The 14,592-nt window shown below is 35.7% G+C and overlaps 4 protein-coding genes across 4 annotated transcripts; 3 read left to right on the top strand and 1 right to left on the bottom strand.

Moving 5' to 3' along the window:
* The first annotated feature begins 3,895 nt into the window (after positions 1 to 3,895).
* LOC148170294 (uncharacterized) lies at positions 3,896 to 5,637 on the top strand. The gene is made up of 9 exons (XM_088044272.1): positions 3,896 to 4,108; positions 4,157 to 4,626; positions 4,667 to 4,768; positions 4,814 to 4,916; positions 4,960 to 5,118; positions 5,162 to 5,220; positions 5,308 to 5,431; positions 5,462 to 5,493; positions 5,598 to 5,637. Exons 1-9 carry the CDS (start codon positions 3,896 to 3,898, stop codon positions 5,635 to 5,637), a joined length of 1,302 nt encoding a protein of 433 aa, XP_087900398.1.
* An 859-nt stretch (positions 5,638 to 6,496) lies between these two features.
* Positions 6,497 to 9,175, top strand: LOC148170293 (kelch domain-containing protein 3-like). Its single transcript, XM_088043917.1, has 6 exons — positions 6,497 to 6,577; positions 6,703 to 7,273; positions 7,991 to 8,194; positions 8,245 to 8,440; positions 8,486 to 8,641; positions 8,688 to 9,175. Exons 2-6 carry the CDS (start codon positions 6,760 to 6,762, stop codon positions 8,755 to 8,757), a joined length of 1,140 nt encoding a protein of 379 aa, XP_087900043.1. The 5' UTR covers positions 6,497 to 6,577; positions 6,703 to 6,759; the 3' UTR covers positions 8,758 to 9,175.
* A 282-nt stretch (positions 9,176 to 9,457) lies between these two features.
* Positions 9,458 to 12,748, top strand: LOC148170292 (uncharacterized). Its single transcript, XM_088042690.1, has 7 exons — positions 9,458 to 10,782; positions 10,829 to 11,126; positions 11,294 to 11,430; positions 11,478 to 11,692; positions 11,743 to 12,193; positions 12,247 to 12,377; positions 12,423 to 12,748. The coding sequence occupies exons 1-7, from the start codon at positions 9,675 to 9,677 to the stop codon at positions 12,684 to 12,686; spliced, it is 2,604 nt and encodes an 867-aa protein (XP_087898816.1). The 5' UTR covers positions 9,458 to 9,674; the 3' UTR covers positions 12,687 to 12,748.
* Positions 12,749 to 12,750: 2 nt separating this feature from the next.
* Positions 12,751 to 14,572, bottom strand: LOC148170291 (proton-coupled amino acid transporter-like protein pathetic). Its single transcript, XM_088042695.1, has 5 exons — positions 14,291 to 14,572; positions 13,885 to 14,246; positions 13,478 to 13,835; positions 13,253 to 13,434; positions 12,751 to 13,207 (listed from the first exon to the last, which is right to left on the bottom strand). The coding sequence occupies exons 1-5, from the start codon at positions 14,300 to 14,302 to the stop codon at positions 12,823 to 12,825; spliced, it is 1,299 nt and encodes a 432-aa protein (XP_087898821.1). The 5' UTR covers positions 14,303 to 14,572; the 3' UTR covers positions 12,751 to 12,822.
* Positions 14,573 to 14,592: the final 20 nt, after the last annotated feature.

Raw genomic sequence — 14,592 nt, 5'->3', positions numbered from 1 at the left:
AAAAATTCAAACGGCCATAACTCAGTTATTTGTTGTCGGATCTGAATTTAAATTCCAGATTTGGATTCAGCGTGAGATTCTGCGTAAAATGAGTCGAAATTTATTGAGTTTACCTACGAAATAAAGAAAGCATTGACCAAAAACTGTTTGGAAGTGGTCATTTTGGGGTGATTTTCAATCACTATTTTTAATGTAAAAACAACGTTTAGTACCTTTGTATTATATATCATTCGAAAGAGAAGCTCGAAATCTATCTACTGGCCCAATTTGAGGTCGATCAAGCAAACGGTTTACGAGTTATGGTCAAAAATAAAAAAATTGAAAAATTTTCATCGTTTGAGTCGCAATTTTTTTTCTCAAAAAATCGACTATCGAATTTTGGGCTTTTAAGCACTTTTTCTAACGTAAAATGAGCCGAGAAAAACGATGGCGCAAACCGCATCTCAATATCTCTAATAGTTTCCGAGATATTTAACTTTGAAAATTGGGAAAAATGAGAAAAAATGAAAATCAACTATCCGAAACTTTGATCGGTGATAACTCGGTTATTTGCAGTTGTATCTGAATTTAAATCCCAGATTTGAAATCTGCGTAAAATTCTGCGTACACTGGTGTATAATAACTCAAGTTTACTCTAAAAATAAGCGAGATATCGGTATAAGAAGTTTGGCCATAGTTTTAGTCATGAATTTTCGCGAAAATTTGCAAATTTCGACTATTGGAAAATCTAAAAACGATTTCTTATGTAAAAAATCGCGAGAAAAACGATGCCGCAAACCGCATTCCAATATCTCAAATAGTTTTCGAGATATCGAGCACGAATTGTTTTGAACCTTCAAAAATTTGGCCCTCTGGCGACAACCCAAAAATTCAAACGGCCATAACTCAGTTATTTGTTGTCGGATCTGAATTTAAATTCCAGATTTGGATTCAGCGTGAGATTCTGCGTAAAATGAGTCGAAATTTATTGAGTTTACCTACGAAATAAAGAAAGCATTGACCAAAAACTGTTTGGAAGTGGTCATTTTGGGGTGATTTTCAATCACTATTTTTAATGTAAAAACAACGTTTAGTACCTTTGTATTATATATCATTCGAAAGAGGAGCTCGAAATCTATCTTCTGGCCCAATTTGAGATCGATCAAGCAAACGGTTTACGAGTTATGGTCAAAAATAAAAAAATTGAAAAATTTTCATCGTTTGAGTCGGAATTTTTTTTCGCGAAAAATCGACTATCGAATTTTGGACTTTTAAGCACTTTTTCTAACGTAAAATGAGCTGAGAAAAACGATGGCGCAAACCGCATCTCAATATCTCTAATAGTTTCCGAGATATTTAACTTTGAAAATTGGGAAAAATGAGAAAAAATGAAAATCAACTATCCGAAACTTTGATCGGCCATAACTCGGTTATTTGCAGTTGTATCTGAATTTAAATCCCAGATTTGAAATCTGCGTAAAATTCTGCGTACACTGGTGTATAATAACTCAAGTTTACTCTAAAAATAAGCGAGATATCGGTATAAGAAGTTTGGCCATAGTTCTAGTCATGAATTTTCGCGAAAATTTGCAAATTTCGACTTTTGGAAAATCTAAAAACGATTTCTTATGTAAAAAATCGCGAGAAAAACGATGCCGCAAACCGCATTCCAATATCTCAAATAGTTTTCGAGATATCGAGCATGAATTGTTTGGAACCTTCAAAAATTTGGCCATCTGGCGACAACCCAAAAATTCAAACGGCCATAACTCAGTTATTTGTTGTCGGATCTGAATTTAAATTCCAGATTTGGATTCAGCGTGAGATTCTGCGTAAAATGAGTCGAAATTTATTGAGTTTACCTACGAAATAAAGAAAGCATTGACCAAAAACTGTTTGGAAGTGGTCATTTTGAGGTGATTTTCAATCACTATTTTTAATGTAAAAACAACGTTTAATACCTTTGTTTTATATATCATTCGAAAGAGGAGCTCGAAATCTATCTACTGACCCAATTTGAGGTCGATCAAGCAAACGGTTTACGAGTTATGGTCAAAAATAAAAAAATTGAAAAATTTTCATCGTTTGAGTCGCAATTTTTTTTCTCAAAAAATCGACTATCGAATTTTGGGCTTTTGAGAACATTTTCTAACGTAAAATGAGCCTAGAAAAAGAATGGCGCAAACCGCATCTTAATATCTCAAATAGTTTCTAGTTTTTAAAAATTACGAAAAATGAGAAAAATTTAAAATCATCTTTCCGAAACTTTGATCGGCCATAACTCAGTTATTTGTTGTCAGATCTGAATTTAAATCCCAGATTTAAAATCTATGGAAAATTCTGCGCTTACACTGATGTATAATAACTTAAGATTACTCTAAAAAATAAGTGAGATATCGATATCAAAAGATTGTCATAGTTTAAGTCATGAATGTTTGCAAAAATTTGCAAATTTCGACTGTAGAAAAATCAGAGAACTATTTCTTATGAAAAAAATCGCGAGAAAAACGATGGCGCAAACCGCATCTCAATATCTGAAATAGTTTCCGAGATATAGAGCACAAATTGTTTTGAACCTTCAAAAATTTGGCCCTCTGGCTACAACCCAAAAGTTCAAACCGCCATAACTCGGTTATTTGTTGTCGGATGAGAATTTAAATTCCAGATTTGAAATCTGCGGAAAATTCTGCGTACATTGATGTATAATAACCAGACTTCGGACAAAATATTCGGTTATCGGTAAGGCCATATCTCAGTTATTTGTTGACAATAATTAAAAATTTAAGTTTTAAATTAAATCATTTAAAATTAAAATGGAATCGAAGAAATCGCCGAATTTTGGAAATAATTCCATCTTTAGAACAAAACCAAAGAAAATAAGAGAAATCAAAGATAGGAAAGTCCATCAAAAAAATTTTGACCGCCAGAGAATCTAATCACATTACAATTAGTGCCTAATTATCGATAATTCTGAGCATTCTCAGAACTGAAACTTACCACCTAAAAACCAATTGCCTAGTTAATGATCCTCCCTCCTACATTTACCACCCCAAAAAATCAGTTATATAAAGTCACCATTATAATTTACATTATTCACTTCTTGCATCTGACTGCAATAAACTCACCTGTGATTACACAAACCTTTTTAAAAATGTTCTCCAGAGCAAAACGTTTTAGCTACCCTGCAACCGAAGGTAAGTTTCCCATTCTTCTTCATCTTTCCCACATTTAACTGATTAATTTTTTTGTACACAGATTTGACCACATCTCTCACGGAATGCAGCAGAAATCACCCTGTTTGCTCCTCCACTAGACGAACAGCAGTCCAACGACGCTCTTTTTCGAGATCAACACTGAAGACGCTAAAGCGACGACCGTCGCAAGATCTTGATGAGATTTTCCGCAATATTCACCAACTGGAGGAAAGAATTCTTCAAATTTCGAACTCCACTGGCGAGTTTTCTGGATCCAGTCGGACTTCTTCCCCACCTTCGGACGTTCCAAGCGTCGATGATTTGTGTGAATCCATTGCGGAACTCGTGATAAAGAAGATTGAAGAGAAGAAAGAAAAAAGCGTTTGGCGGAAAGGGAAGGAATTGTGGAGTTCGACAAAGAAGGTTTTTGTTGACTTCGTGAAGAAGTAATTTATTGCAAATTTAAATTGTTTAGTGTAAATATTTTTAATTTTTATGTAATATTATGAATAAACTTATAGTGTGCTCTTAAATTTATGATGAGAATAAGTACCTTTCCTGCATTCATAATTTAATTTCCATCAATTAACGGACTTCCTGGAATATTCCATGCAAAACTTAGTTAAGAAACTTCGGCATAGCAATTAAGACACTTCTATTATTCACGCCGCGACGCCATAAATGTGGACCTCGTCACTATGTCGGTCAGTATCTCTTCAGCCATGAACCAACAAACCAAAGTCCTTCATCTCAGCCTGACTTTCCTCAACATCCTAGGTGTTCATCCTTACAAAGTCCAGAGGAAACTTCAGACCACAACTTTCGTTTTATCCCATCTAACTCTGCTCATTTTAGTTTATTTACAATTCATCTATGAACCTTTAAGTTTTAAACTGATTTCCGACACCTTTGAGTCAGTTTTCACCATCGTACATGTAAGTTAGACTCTTTTCAAACTTCTTGGAACCAACAGTTTTTTCTAGGTTCTCCCCAAATTCTTGACGTTTTTATTCGCCAAACCAGCCATGACACGACTCCTGGCAGCCACCAAAAAGTTTTGGTTTTCATCGAACCACTCCGAGATCGACCAGTCGCTCAATCTGTTAACACTCTTGCTAAAATCGTTTCTTTTTTTCATCAGCCTGGTCATTGGGACCTTCGCTATCCGTCCAATTTTCAACGAGACGTTAGCTATAAGTTGCTATATCCCTGGTTTCATCCCTCGCCCTATCTTCATCGCTTTTAACAACGCAGTTTTTGCGATGTCTGCTTTCGCGGTTGGTTCTTTCGATATGTTTATTTGTGTGATGGTGGTGCTGGTCGCTCTTCAGATAAAAACTCTGAACAACGTGATTCTGGAGTTGAAGATTGGAGACGTTACCTCGGAAGAACAGAAAGAAGAGTGTTTAAGAAATTTGAAGAAATGTGTTGTTCATCACAACTTTTTAATAGAGTAAGATTCAGTAGTCTTGGAAGTTGTGATCTCTTTTTAGTTTTCTTCATAAAGTGAACACTGTCGTGAGCCCGGCGTTGTTGGTGTACTTCACCATGGCACCAATAGCTCTATGTTTCGAGCTGTACTTCTTATCAAAAAGGTAAGTTTAAATTGATAATTGACTCTAGAAGTTCGATTTTCTTAGTTCAAACTTGGCGGAAATTGCAAAGTCTTGCGTTTATATCGCTGGAATCATCATCGAATTGTTCTTCTTTTTTTGTTTACCTGCCACATATCTTCTTACCCAAGTAAGTGTTCGGCGTGATTTCACTTTAGAAAAAGCTCTTTTAGTCCCAGAAAATGGTCGATACCATGTATAGCACCGGATGGGAGAAATGTTATTATTTATCAGTTCGAAAGACCATCATCATTATGATGCAACGAATGCAAAGAGAGATTATTCTTACAGCAGGAAAAATGGTTAAAATTAATTTGGAGACATGCACCAATGTAGGTCAAAAATGGTAAAATTTTGTGTAAATTTCAATTTTAGGTCTTTCGAATGGGGTTTTCTTTCTACACGTCTCTTCTGATTGTCGATGATAAGACGAAGTGGGATTAAGAAGAAGAACGTTTCTTGAATTTTATAAGATTTCAGTTAGGTATTGAGTTTGCGTACTTATAACTTTTTTAAAATAGAAAAAATTGCGAATTAATACCACTAGGGAACAAAATGCCTCCACGACCAATTTTGATGAATTTCTATTTATTTATTCTATCAAGTGCCCTGAATTCGAATATTGACTTAGAACAAATCCAGCAGGTACAGATTTTTTTCTATTAATAAGCACAGAAAACCAATTTCTACAGTATCTTCTTTTTGCTGTAACTTTTACATTTTTCAGGATAAATTAAAAAAGTAAAATTTGTTAAAAATCGTAATGTTTATACTACATTTCAAGAAAATAATTACAATTAAAAAATCGTAGGTGGTTCCGGAGGCAATATCTACTTAAAAATATATTTTGAAAGAAAATTCAATTCTTTATATGACGGCTCCACTTTTTTAAAATTTAAAAATATTTTTTTTGAAAATTTTAGTTTTGTGAAAATATAGTTTAAAGTTACATAAGACATTCCCTAAAACAATGGTAATAAATTTAAAAACAAAAAAGTTATAACAAGTAATAATTTCGTTTTGGTTCACGCTGTAACTAAAAAATTGACGTGCAGGGTTTGTGAAAATGTTTATAGAAACACTATCTAATAAGAATTATACTAGTTCCATTCTTGGAGACAAACCTGTGTTCTCTAGTGTAATTAAATAATTAAATAATTAGAGGTGGTGTCGAAAAATTTTTAGGATGTCTTTTCTTACATCATATGATTTTATTTGGTAATTTGATAATAAAATTTCAATAACAATGCATTGTCAAACACATTTTATTGTCTTTCTTTAACAATAATAACATTTTGTAATGTAATTTGTATAATTCACCGAATTAAAACAGACAGTGCCGCGCACCTGACATCTCGCCAAAATAACAAAAAAAATGATAACACGCATCCAAACAAATTGCAAAAACTAAATTTTTAATATTTCATAAAAAGTAAACACAAACAAGTTAATAAATGCCCCAAGAGTTTATTTCAGCCTTCAGTTGATTGAATCACCCTGTATATATCCATAATTTTAAACTTAAAAAGTTGGCCATGAGACAATTGTCACGAAGATGACATAACATAAAAAAATCGTGTTAATTTCGCTTTAAAATCGATATTTAAATCTACCAAAATTCACAATTTTAAATCGTTGTGGGCCCATTTTGACAGCTTTGACAGCAAACGTTACGTCGGCTCCTTCTTCCTTTTCCCACCACCGGTTCCGCCATCTTTCTTTTCACTTCAACAGTGTTTGGCTGTGTTTTCCAAGAGTTCTTGACAGTCCGTGGGGTGTGTAGTTTGTAAGGTAAGGTTAAGTAATCTTTTTTGACTTTCCCGTCGTTTTCTAACAAATAAATGACGTGTTTCCTGCGCCCTTCTATAACAGGATGTCTAGCGTTTGTATTGTAATTCGCTTATAAATATTTATAGCTAAATGAAAATCAAGTTCAAGTTCCTGACTTTCTGATTCTCACAGTCTGTTTGAAAATGCGCTGGATCACGCATCTCGATGGGGGCCCGAAGCGGGTCAACCATGCTGCTGTGGCTGTAGGGCACAAGATATATTCTTTTGGGGGCTACTGTACTGGTGAGGATTCCAAAGCTTACATTTCCATGGACGTGCATGTTCTTAATACCACCACGTTTCGATGGACGAAGCACCCTGTCAGTGATCTGCCCTACTTTGAAAACGATGATATTTTACCGTACAAGAGATATGGGCATACTGCTGTTGTTTATGAAGATAAAGTGTACATATGGGGAGGACGTAATGATCGAGCTTCTGATGGAGTGTTGTTTTGTTTTGATACAACTTGGCATTGTTGGACAGCACCGAAAACGACAGGAGCCATACCGTTACCAAGAGATGGACATACAGCCTGTTTATGGAAACATTACATGATCATTTTTGGAGGCTATGAGGAAGAGACTGATACTTTTGCAGATTTAGTGTATGCTTTGGATTTGAAGAAGATGGTCTGGACGCAGTTCAGAACTGAAGGTAATAGAGTGCTCCACTTTTCCATGATGGTGGTGTTTATTGTAGATAACAAATCAGACCATGTCAGTGAATATTCACTGCTTACACACTATCAGCAAATTTGGGAGTTTATTTTAATAATAATATACAACTAATCAAGTTTATAGCTGCAAGGTTGTTGTTTTGGAATTTTTTGTACCCACGTTTTTGGATTGAAGGACAAAATTTGTTTTGCTTCATCAGCTTTAATGTTTACATTTATTCTGAAAAGTCTGGACTGTTTTTCAAAATCATTAAAGAAGATGTGAGAAAATCTTCAAAGTTTCTTTACACTTTTTTTTTAAATCTGATATAATTTTCAGTAAAAAGTGTGATATAATATACAACACATGACCGACCCCATTTATTTCGAATTTTTAGATGCGTAGAAGCCTTAAAATAGTTTCAACACAATATAATTGGTCAAAGTTACTCTATAAGTACGATAAAATTACATTTTTCACACTTGAACTGACTTCTTGGCAGGTGGTGACTCCATAATTCACAATTTTCCTGGCCCAAAATTTTCACCAGCAATCCTTTATTTTGAGAACATACACAATTGAGATTTATCAGCTCCATAAATAAAACCACGACCTTGAGGGACTAATTTTCAACTCACCTACTTCTCTATTTTTGTATTTTTAGACTTATTTTTCTTATCAGTATTTAGTTCAGTAGGTAATTGGATTTTTTCAGGATGCTCACCAAGTCTCCGCGATTTTCACACAGCTGTCTGCATCAGTAATCGCATGTATCTGTTTGGAGGTCGAGGAGATTCAATTTTTATGGGCCAAGAGGCGTATTGTAATATTCTATGGTATTTAGACTTGGAAACTTTTAAATGGGTGAGTCCTGAAGTCACGGGAGATGTTCCCATAGGACGCAGGAGTCACTCAGCTTGTAAGTATAGCCGGAATGAAAATCTTCTTGGTTGTAATTCTATGTTTTAGTCGTTTATAACAACAAAATGTATATTTTTGGTGGTTACAATAATTTAGTAGAGAAACATTTTAACGATATGTTCGAATTTGATCCGATTACTAATCGGTGGTCCAGTGTACATACAATTGGAGATAAACCATGCGAAAGGCGCAGACAAGCGTGTGTTCTTGTCGGTGATAGACTATTTCTTTTCGGAGGCACAAGGTAAACAGTATTTTCGTTCTTTCAGTTTTTTAATGTAGTTTTTAGCCCTCAAATCCCATTTCTACGTGAACCTCAAGAAGATAAACTCATTGATCATTGTGATTTATACATCTTAGATTTTAAACCGACTTTAAGAACACTCTGTATCCTTGAAGTCCGAAAAAATAGACTTGATGAATCTATTTTACCAAACAGTTTAAGGTAAGTGTACATCAGGCTGTGACTCTGAATTAACCTTCATTTTCAGAATGGACATAATGAATATGTTTACACCTAACAAAATTACCATCAGTCGACCTAATAAATCGGCAGGATAATATCAATTTGTGATTTAAGCCATTGCTAATGGCCCATACTCTGTATGTTAATTTCTTGATGATTTTAGTACCTACATATTTGTGATAAATATAGCGCTATTCGAGCGTCATATTTAAATACGTAGTTCTAAGTTTACTCATTTTGTGTTTTTGTACAATAAGAATTTTCTATTTTCTGAATGAGCGTTTAACAGAAACGTTTTTTTGTTCAGTTGGTGTAGGCGTTGGAACCCTCAACAGAATTAAGGAAATTTGGTTATTACCATGTACCATTAAGTTTTAGAAGTTGTTGCTGAAAATTGTGATGCCTATTAACTATTAGATTGTACAGATGAATGTACCTATTTATTTTATTTACGTAATATACTCATATTTATACCTAATTGAATTTGAATATTTTAATAAATATGTTAAATTACTTGTTTTTTCAAACAACCTTCATTGTCTGAACAAAAGAATATTTCCAAACTTGGAAGAAAAAATTGTTTTTTAATTTTCGTGCCTTCGATGCCGATTGGTCAGTTGCTCGACGGGTCAAAATTGAAAAAATGTGTAAAATAAAATCAAGCCTCACCTTCACTGCGTCACTAATAATAGTTTAAATACTTGAATCGAAAAATTGTTGTGCTTGTGCGTCTTATTTAATTTTTATCGCAAAATTCTCTCAATCTCACCAAAGATACTAAAGGTTGGTAGTATCCATGTCACTAACTCACAACAGCGATAGCGATTGGTATCAGTTTTTGTGTACATTTCGTAACAATATTAGATTATTATTAATCTGCAATTTGATAACCTAAAACAGTTATTAAAACTGTAAACTGTGTAAAATCAGCCCCAATCTGTGTATTTTTACTTAAATTGTAAGCTTTTATTTTTTATATGAAGTGACGTGGAAAAGTGAGGTTACCTTCAACATGTCTCATCTTGACCCTCATTTGTCTATAGTTGAGGACTTGGAGAACGAATCCTATATGAAATATAATGACAACGACAGTTTTCGAAACGAGGTAAAGTCAAAAATCGAAGAATTTTCCAATTGGTTTAACAGTACAGCGAGGTTATATTTACTTCGAGCTCCGCCTGAGGACAGCGAACTTCTTATTTATCTACTCCTGAATTTGAAGAAAAAACTGAAATTCGGGATTTCCGAAATAAATCGCTCAATGAGTAACAGTAGAAAAACATACACTTGCAGTGTCTGTGGGGAAAGTGTTCAAGTGCAACCATGGCAAAACGTGTGGAGTACCCTTCAAGAGCACCCCCATTTCGAGGAAACCTACCACTATTTTGATAACGCTTTAGACACCTGTGAGAATGGGGGCGACTCCTCACCAACTAACGCTTCAGTAGTTGATGATTTAAGTGAAGATTTAAGTGTTGTTGATCTGAATCAAACACAAAATGAAGAGAGTCCTCCAATTTCTGCAGCAGGTTTAAATAGCTTCAGATTTAACTTTGTGGTAACTTATGATCAGAGAGTTGAAGAAGCTCTATACCCTGAGTCATTAACAACAGCCGCGCGCAGAAAAGATAGCTTATCAGAATATACAATCCAACGCTGCGGAGTGCATCGGGGAGTATGTTTATTATGTCCATGCAGTTTGATATCGCGTGGACGTGTCTCAAAAATCACTCCTTTTCTCATAAAGAATCATGTTTCTGGACAAAAACATTTAAAGTGTGCTTCAATGACAACACATATTAAATCGCTTAAACATTACCACGAATTTTGGCGAAAACAAGAAGCGAGTTTTCAAGCACACCAAGTCCACTTTCTCCCTGAAATCGCAGCATTGAATTGTTTAAGGTGCCAATTGTGCCAGGAATTTGTTTCATATGATACTGTCATCAATCACATTAAAGATAAACCTCATCAAACTCGAGTTATCAAGCTTTATAATACACCTGAAGGAAAATTAAATGAGTTATTCTTATTAGACATGCAGGTGCAAATTTACGAGGGAGTAGTTAACAATGTAAAGAGAGAAGAAAAACAGGAGGAAAAAGAACCGAAGCGCTCACGTAAGTTGAAACTGAGGTACTAAAAAAAATATAACTTTTGTTTTAGCACCCCCACAATGTTCTTTCATCAAACTTGTTGTGGAACCAAATGCTATAAACTTGCCACATAGATATAAGGAACATTTGCAGTTTTTTAAAAGGACTAATGATTTAGTCACTTGTGATGTTTGTAACACAAGTTTTACTAACGACGTGACGAATCTAAAAGGGCATATTAATAGTTCCTCTCATATGGAGGCTTCAGGGGTCACTAGACCGAAGTATGCCTACTTTTGTGAAATATGTAATACTCATGTTAAGGACGAGGCTTCTTGGGAGGATCACTTTGTCAAGGGCCCTAACAGGTTTGCTAGTTTTAGAAATTATTAATTATTAAACAATTCATTCTAACAAAGACGTTATCATTTTATCATTCTACAGATTGATAATTTATGTTTTGAAATAACAATCATAATTGCGAAAGATTAAATTTATTCAAATAATGCACGATAAAACGTATCAATTATTCCAGGCACGACAATATGTCCCAGACCAGGAAAAAAAAGGTCGCCGAATACGAATGCACAACTTGCTTGGTTGTAATCTACGGGGACGAGCTGTCTCTGACACGCCACATAATGCGTGGGGGCAAACCCGGACGAGCCCGAGGTACTAATTCTATTGAGAGACAACTGTTTTCAATTGTAATCTTCCAGAAATCAAGCTACCATTTCCTGTGAAGAAGCTCTTTAGAAATAAAGTTTCAATCGAAGTAGAAGCGACCCGTTTACAACTTGAAGCAAGCAGAGTTCTTGACCACCAACAGAAAATGCAGTTGTGCCTTGAAACTCTGGAAGGAGCAGTTTCGGGGATTTATCCAGGATGTAAAGCTTATCCTTTTGGTTCAAGGATATCAGGCCTAGGAAATGATGTACGTTGTCTATAAACACATTTTTTCTTTGATTGAAATTTTTTTAACAGAACAGCGACCTCGACGTGTTCATGGACGTTGGTGACATGTATCTTGGTGGAAATAATCAAGACGCGCAAAGTCAGGAGCAGTTTGTTAAGAAAGTCGCAAAAGTACTGAAAGCGAAAGAAGATTTTTCGTACGTTTTTCCGATACCGTCAGCGAGGACACCGATTGTGAAAATGCATCACCATTTCACTGATATGGATTGCGATATTTCCTTCAGGCACGGATTAGGTGTTGAAAACACGAAATTTCTGAGATATTGTATGAGTTTACAACCCATCACTCAGTCGCTTATTTTATTGCTGAAACGATGGTCTGATATTTGTAAACTAAATGAACATATAACCAACTATGGACTCGCTTTAATGGCTGTATTTTTCCTTCAAACTGACGGCTATTTACTATCTGTGAAAACTATAAGGTGCTACAATCCTACGACAGCTCTTGTGATAGACGGTACCCACACTTTTCTTCTCAATTTAATTTTAAATTTAAACGGACTGTTGCAGGCTGGGATTCTATAAACTACACTGTTCCTTTAGAAAAAATGAAAGAATTCGTCAAACCATACAAAGCTGGTATCAAACAGCTATTACGTGACTTTTTTTGCTACTTTTCCAAGTTTGATTACGCTAATCAGGTGCGTTTTTCCCCATTTTTTATCCTTTCTAGTTTTAGTTTTCAGGTTGTGTGTCCTTTGTTGGGAACAACAATACCTAAACTGTGGTTCAACGAAAAACCCGAGGAGAGTTTGCCCATTGAAATGAAAAACTACGTCCAGAGGATACAAAACGAAAACGGTGAACTCTTTCGAGGTTTATCTCCTTTTTGTATTCAAGATCCGTTCGATTTGAGTCATAATTTGGCGAAAGCTTGTCAACACGGCACAATCACAAAGTTGAAGACGTTATGTACTCTGACTTATGAGTTGTTAGATACGATTGAATAGTTCAAGTGCCTAAGTGTGATCAATGTATAATTTTTAAAGAATTAAACACAGTTAAGGGTAAACTGATATTTTCTCATATTCTATATTTACATGGTTTGTACAGCTCGGTGTGAAAATAAATATAATATTTTCATAGTCATTGCAGTATGTTGAGAATACTGACGTAGGTTCCAGCGAAAAAACCGATTAAACCAAATATTACAATAGCAATGTTTTTCCATAGTATCCAATTGTTTTTTCCTAACTTCTCTGGCCAGAACGTTACGATTTCGATCAGCGGTGGAAAGATCAAAGCCAAAGCTGAGCTACTGAACGCACCAACTAACGAAATTACAGCCCCCAAGTTCGGTACAGCTACAGCAAGCGCGAAGGTAACAAACACTAGGATGGCCCTAGTCGCGTATTCTGACTTGATATACAGTTTTACTGACGGCCATATTATGTTAAAAGGCACATAAAATTGAAGACTATAAGAGAAAAAAATTGCGATGGCCATCGTAAGACGGACTGACTGTGCCAACCTGGAAAAAACCTAAGAATCTTCAAACATCATTCTACCAACTCACATTTCATTTGGGGGTAACAACAAAGTTACACTTCCTACAACAGCTCGCTCACCATATTTTACGTAGCCGAAGAAACCAACTGCTGTGTAAAGCGTTGCTACTATGACCATGCTGGTGTTGAGGACACCAGTCCATCCTCCGAAGTCTTGTGGCGATTTCATGTTGTTTTCCAGAGGGAGAACCTTGAATGAGTTAGTTGGTGTTGAAGAGTGTTGAAGAACTTACAACTCCGATTCCTTCGAAAGCGTAAATGGCCGTACCGAAATACTGCGGAAGTTGCGACCAACTGGAGAACGCCTTCACCGTCGAGGTGTCGGGGAGGTCTTCCAACATGTACAAAAACGTAACGACCAAGCCGCTGCAAGTTAAAATCGACGCGAACAACGACACCGGGGCTAAATACTTTAAGTTTTTAACGAAGTTCAGGAGAATCATCGGGAACAGAAGAAAAATGAGATACCATTGAAGTCTTATATCGACAAGGTAATGAGCGATGATGTCGTGTAAGTTAGCCGCCACAAAGACGAAGTACACGCAGCAGAAACCAAGTTGGGTAATACAAAGAAACACGTTGATGACTCTTCTGCAAGAGACGTTGTTTACGAAACTGTGACACTTATTGTTTAACCTACTTTGCTTTTTGACTGTGTTTCTGCAGACTTTTCGGTCCGGTTTCAAACGTTGTTTCGACAACTTCAGCGAAATTTAAAGACGACTTCTTAGAGCGCCTACAAAGTTCGTGCGAGCAACCAACTAACATATGCATGCAGTGTGTACTAACAACTCCGATGATGATGGTACCTACAAAACCCATGAGCCACCCGGCGTTACGGAAAGCATCCGGCATCGCTAAAATTCCTGTACCTATACTGGCTTTCAATAAATGGACCATGGTATCGAAATTTGAAGTTGGATGTTCCACGTTCCTGGTGGATATGGGGTCTTCATCGCTGGAAGATTTTTCCAAGGACTCGAGGAGTCTTTCATGTTCATCCTGGAAAGAAGGATTTAGATTTGGTGGGAAAAAATTGGACGTACCTTCCGTGGCATATTTTCAACCGTACATGTTTATGATATCTACGTGGGAATCATTAGCTTCTGATAAGGATGGCATCGATAATGACTCATGAGGTACTCTTTTCCGATAGATTATGTAGCCAAACAGTAAATTGTGGAAAAAGAAGTGGAGGGAGTTTTAGTTTCTTATCTAAAGTCGAAGGAATAATTTTCCATAACAATTACCGGTATTTTAGTAGTATAGGAAGTACGAGCTTATCGTAAGTACTGATAATAAATATTTTCACTTTATTGGCGAAAATATCTGCTTCGTAAATGTACTG

This window comes from Gnatocerus cornutus, chromosome 8 (genome assembly GCF_029298725.1).
Source record: "Gnatocerus cornutus isolate USDA-ARS CGAHR chromosome 8, icGnaCorn1.1, whole genome shotgun sequence".
Taxonomy (NCBI): domain Eukaryota; kingdom Metazoa; phylum Arthropoda; class Insecta; order Coleoptera; family Tenebrionidae; genus Gnatocerus; species Gnatocerus cornutus.
The sequence above is the reverse complement of the archived record's forward strand: the minus strand, read 5'-3'. Positions and strand labels throughout refer to the sequence as shown.

Bases quoted from the DNA above. Each gene is read 5' to 3' on its own strand.
- LOC148170294 (XM_088044272.1), top strand. From the start codon at position 3,896: ATGAACCAACAAACCAAAGTCCTTCATCTCAGCCTGACTTTCCTCAAC. The intron at 4,769-4,813 runs GTAAGTTTAAAT...CGATTTTCTTAG, and splicing joins CTGTACTTCTTATCAAAAAG to TTCAAACTTGGCGGAAATTG. The intron at 5,221-5,307 runs GTGGGATTAAGA...TTTTTAAAATAG, and splicing joins ATTGTCGATGATAAGACGAA to AAAAAATTGCGAATTAATAC.
- LOC148170293 (XM_088043917.1), top strand. From the start codon at position 6,760: ATGCGCTGGATCACGCATCTCGATGGGGGCCCGAAGCGGGTCAACCAT. The intron at 8,195-8,244 runs GTAAGTATAGCC...TCTATGTTTTAG, and splicing joins ACGCAGGAGTCACTCAGCTT to TCGTTTATAACAACAAAATG. The intron at 8,642-8,687 runs GTAAGTGTACAT...CTTCATTTTCAG, and splicing joins ATTTTACCAAACAGTTTAAG to AATGGACATAATGAATATGT.
- LOC148170292 (XM_088042690.1), top strand. From the start codon at position 9,675: ATGTCTCATCTTGACCCTCATTTGTCTATAGTTGAGGACTTGGAGAAC. The intron at 11,127-11,293 runs GTTTGCTAGTTT...CAATTATTCCAG, and splicing joins TTTGTCAAGGGCCCTAACAG to GCACGACAATATGTCCCAGA. The intron at 11,693-11,742 runs GTACGTTGTCTA...TTTTTTTAACAG, and splicing joins TATCAGGCCTAGGAAATGAT to AACAGCGACCTCGACGTGTT.
- LOC148170291 (XM_088042695.1), bottom strand. The intron at 13,836-13,884 runs GTAGGTTAAACA...CGTCTCTTGCAG, and splicing joins AAACACAGTCAAAAAGCAAA to AAGAGTCATCAACGTGTTTC. The intron at 13,208-13,252 runs GTGAGTTGGTAG...GGTTTTTTCCAG, and splicing joins TTGTTACCCCCAAATGAAAT to GTTGGCACAGTCAGTCCGTC.